Source organism: Nanorana parkeri, unplaced genomic scaffold (assembly GCF_000935625.1).
Source record: "Nanorana parkeri isolate BGI_ZX_2015 unplaced genomic scaffold, ASM93562v1 scaffold422, whole genome shotgun sequence".
In the NCBI taxonomy this organism is placed as follows: Eukaryota; Metazoa; Chordata; class Amphibia; order Anura; family Dicroglossidae; genus Nanorana; species Nanorana parkeri.
Window position 1 is genome coordinate 1150406 of NW_017306690.1, and position 4647 is coordinate 1155052.

Sequence of the window (4647 nt, forward strand, 5' to 3'; positions counted from 1 at the left end):
TCTGAACGCCCTACAAAACGGCTGACGCCCAAACAAGTACATGTACTTCTTTGGGCCGTTTTGGAGGGCGTTTTCCATTGGGATACAGCCAAGTAGCCTTCGGGGGTCACGCGATTTTTTTTTTACCGCGAATTGCGGTAAAAACCGCGTGACGGTCGCGCGACAGACGTGCATGCGTAATACGCTTAGGTGTGAACCCAGCTTCAGGCTTTAAATATATATTTATAGCGCACTACACGCCTATGTGGAAGCCACAACAAAAACAAAGGAAATGTTGTGTACCTTCACTGAAATCTCTGCATATTGTTGCGGTGCATTTAAAAAAAAAAAATATTGCTGCAGTTTCAGTAGACATAGCTCAGGGGGGGAGGACAAATTATTATTACATTCAGGAGGCAGTTTTTTTTCTTTAGGGCACTGGTCCTCAACCTGTGGGTCGGGACCCCATGGGGGGGGTCGAATGACGATTTGCCAGGGGTCACCGGGGAGTCTCCTGCTATTAGATAGCGCCTCCCGGCCACCCGGGAGAGAAACACTTTCTCGATGGAGCAGAGTAAACCTTTCCCTGCAATTTTTTTTTTCCTGGCATCGGGGGCCGCCGGCCACCGTAACACAGAAAAAAAAAACCCACCATAGGAATGCATAGCTAGATTCCTATTGGCTATTTTGCTTTGCAATAACCAATAGCAAACTAGCTATTGCACCCACCCTCTGCTGCCAATCAGCAGAGGGGGACCTGAAGTTCTCCATCAGGTCCTCTTCTGGTGATTGACAGCAGCAGAGGGCGGGTGCAATATCTAGCTATGCATTCCTATGGCGTTTTTTTTTTTATTATTCTGACGGCGTACTCCAGGGGTTCTCATCCTGTGGGTTGATGTGTGATTGCTGCTGTGCTAGGTGAGAGTCCTCCTCAGCAGTGTCAGTTCTCCTGCCATGCCGCCAAATGTCGCTGCAGCAGCCGCATCATCCCTAACTTTTCCCGTTAGGGGGGTCACCACAACTTGGCAAATGTTAACAAGGGGTCCGGGCCCTAGAAAGGTTAAGAACCACTGCTTTAGGGGCTTGCTCCATTGACGACAACTGGGGAAAACTGCAAAAGTTAGGTGCCGGTTGTAATTTTTCCGGAGCATTGGCAAGCTCTCTCCTGGGATTTGCCCAGCCCTGACATGGCATTCATAGGTGGAAGAGCACAAATGGCGTACATGTACTGCATGTGTTTTATGCCCATTTAAATGCAAAGAAAGTTACCCAAGTCCTAGCAAAATACAAAGAAAGTATGTTTTCAACAACACCCGGCTACGCATCAAATGCATATAAAATCCAATACGTTTAAAAAGCAGACATGCAAATGGGCCCATAGTGATTAGAAATGCCGCGCCTGCCAACCGCTAAAGATTGATTTTGAAAATCAGCAGATAATATCTTGCTTGTTAACTTTTATTACAGTTTATATTGCGCCACAATACACACCATGATCGGAAAATGTTGACCCCGGGAATTTTCCAGAGAAAATCTGTAATCAGATTACTGACTACAATATAAAACAAACCACAAATATTTAATGCCAAAAAAACAAACCTATGCTTGAAAGTGATTGTACCCCGCCATAGCAAGGATGAGCTGCTCATTTTTGTTTAGGGGTATTGTGTAAAAGGACTTTCACTTACCTGATCCCCGCTCCAACTGGATTCAAGACCAGAGCCAGCAGCCTCTTTCCTCTCTGCCCCAGTGATGTCATTGCATACAATGCAGACCTATGGGCCCCGCATATACACGAGGACGCTGAGAGACAGGTCAGTGCCCACTGCCAGGGGAGAGTAGAAGTCCTTTAAACAATATTATTTTTATATAGGATTTATATAGTGCCAACCGTTTGCGCAGGGAGGACATTACAATACAAATCAAGACAAGAGGGCAAGGAGGGCCTAGCCTGAGAGGGCTTACAATCTAAAAGACAATACCAAGCAGTTACTCATTGAAGTTTAGGGGTAGCCCACTGCTAAGTTTTATTTTCCCGGAGATCGGGATTAGGATACAGTCATAAATTAAAAAACACAAGGGTGTGTCAGTAATTGAAGGGCCGAAACCTTTTATTTGTATACCCTACGGCCATAGTTTCAGTTGCACAATATGTCATTTAACAACATCCAACGTCTGCTGTTTCCACACGTCATATTTCACAGGAAATGATCTTACTGCAGCTACTAAGAGCAGAACCACCAACAACATTAGAAAACCATCCCAAAATATTTGTGTAAAAATCAGAAAACATGACATCATTACTGTGGCTGGAAGCGGGCAGACTGCAGCAGAGGAGAGCTGGGAAATGACAGTCTGATCCGGCACAGAAGAGGAACCAGACGGCTTCCCATGTCAGCAATGCATTGCTATTAGATGCCAAGCACTGCTTTACTGGAAAACAAACAGAAACCACTGCTCACATATCAGACCTGAAATGGGCAGCTCATCCCATAGATTAAATAAAAACTTGATTCCTGGTTTCGCAGGACGGTGAGGCTGCTCTGTCTTAAGGTTCCGCAAGCGTATCGACACAGACAAAACACACAATATTTACATCATTCTATATGAAATCCACAGCAGCCTAGAAGTGTCATGGAGAATAATGGGTTAAATGTGAATTCCATTTTCTTATTCTCCCCCACCGAACGCCTACAGAGGAGGGTGCTGGGAAGTCTGCAGCAATTCTCTCCTACACAGGAGCCAGGTTGTCCTCTCTTGACACAGAGCGCCCAGCCAGCAGGGGGCCGGGGAGCTTTAGCCAGAGTGGACGCAGTGTGCCACCATCTACCGACAAAAACAAAAGAAAACCCATGACGTCTGGAGAGGAGCCACAGAGGCAACGTTCCCCCCACAAGACACCGCTCTGCAGCAATCAACACAAACAAATGTACACCAAGTCATCATGGCATTAAAGAGAAAAAAATAACAGTAAGGTTCGCTTTACACCTGTGCCAGGCGCCATCAAACGTGCATTGCAGCGGTATGGTAGGGGAGTCCATTCATTTACTGCATCCAGATCGCACCAAAAAAGTGCAGGGCCCTATTTTTTTAAAATTGCATTGCACCATAACACATGCTTGCGGCGCATGCACCATGGCTGGGTGCAATACAAAAATAATGGCATCAAATACGATCTCGCTAGCTCCTATAAATGTGAATAGGGCTTAAAAGAGAAACCTACAGGGCCCATTCAGATCTAGGCGTGTGCAATTTTTTTTTTTTGTAGCGTTGGTCATGCCCTTTTCATGCCCATTCCTAATATATTGGGGGGAATTTATGAAGACAGGCGCAGACAGCATATGGACCAATCAGCTTCTCTCTTCAGTTTATGTTAAGGTTTGAATATAAAAGATAGAAGCTGATTGGTCGCCATGGGCAGCTGCTCCAGTTTTTATAAAATTAGTACTTGGGGTGGATAATGCCCAAGGCTTGTTAATGCCCATTGCCAACACATAACATGCATTCTGACACCTAAGGGCCTCCCAAAGCAGACATAAATCGGGACAAGTCGTGTTTAAATCGCACCCCTGCGCAGAGATGTAAACAGACCTTATTTTTATTATGGGGAAGTGAGACACGACAGTGCGAATGGGCCAACAGCCAACCCACACACAAAAATAAAAAAAAGTGCACCTCTGAGGGTGTGATATATAGCGATCGTTCTAGGCAGACATGTGCGCTCTGTTGTGGTACACACATTACAACAATGGTGCCCCCGAGTGCCAATCAGGCGTGAATGGAGAACAATAGACCAGCCGCCCGCAGACATCGGATGGGGAATGGAACGGTGGAGGAGAATAGATGGACAGTCCGGGGCACCCTCCGATCAGCGGGCAGTGCCAGGCTGGCCATGTGCCTTGTGTACTTGGCAAACTAATGCATGGAGGGAAGATGGCTGTGATGTGCGGAAGGGATGCTGTCACTGGCCGTGGACACACATGCTGCATTTGTATACTGTGTGAGCTCAGCCGCCCCTCCTCCCCCTCCTGGGATAGCCGGGCTGCAATAACACTGGAGCGGCCCCGTAGTCTCCCTCCCATCTCTCACCTCCCGAACTGGCCGCCCAAGACAGCAGGAACACAAGCCTTATAGCCGCCATGATCCCGGCCTGTCAGCAATCACACATTGACCCAGCTGTCGTCCGCTAGACTCGGCTTCTTGGCGCTGCGTTCCCCCCCGACACGCTCCAAAGGAAAGCGGAAGCTCCCACCGGTGTCCCGAGCAGCTCTATCCGAGGAAGGAAGGAAGCGGGCGGCCACTCCTCCCGCGTGACGTCACCCAGTCAGACCACGCCCGCTTCGGTTCCTCAGCCGCCCCCTGACAAATAATGGCCTGATCGGGTTAACCCCTCCTAGACCGAACCGCAAACACAGCGGGAGAGCCTTTGACTATTTCATAGCCAGAGCTGCTTCTGCTTCACCCTTGCATGAGCAGAGCAATTCCCATCTTTTATTGTAAAAACAAATACAGGCGGCAAGCAGATAGGTTTTGCAGCAATAGGGTCTTTGGCTCAAGTCTCAGCCAGGGCTCTATCTGCATGGAGTTTTCATGTTCTCCATGTCAGTGCTGTAACAACAGACAGAGAAGTACATGTGGCAGCTGTGGGACCTGTGGAAAGAAGGGGGC

At 47.9% G+C, this 4647-nt stretch overlaps 1 protein-coding gene across 1 annotated transcript in view; it reads right to left on the reverse strand.

The window, feature by feature from the left end:
* Window positions 1-4314, reverse strand: part of ADAM10 (ADAM metallopeptidase domain 10) — a 161328-nt gene extending 157014 nt beyond the window's left edge. The window contains exon 1 of the mRNA XM_018559924.1: window positions 4069-4314. Within this exon, the coding sequence (XP_018415426.1) occupies window positions 4069-4120 (52 nt within the window). The 5' untranslated portion in view covers window positions 4121-4314. The remainder of the gene's footprint in view (window positions 1-4068) is intronic.
* Between the last annotated feature and the right edge of the window lie 333 nt (window positions 4315-4647).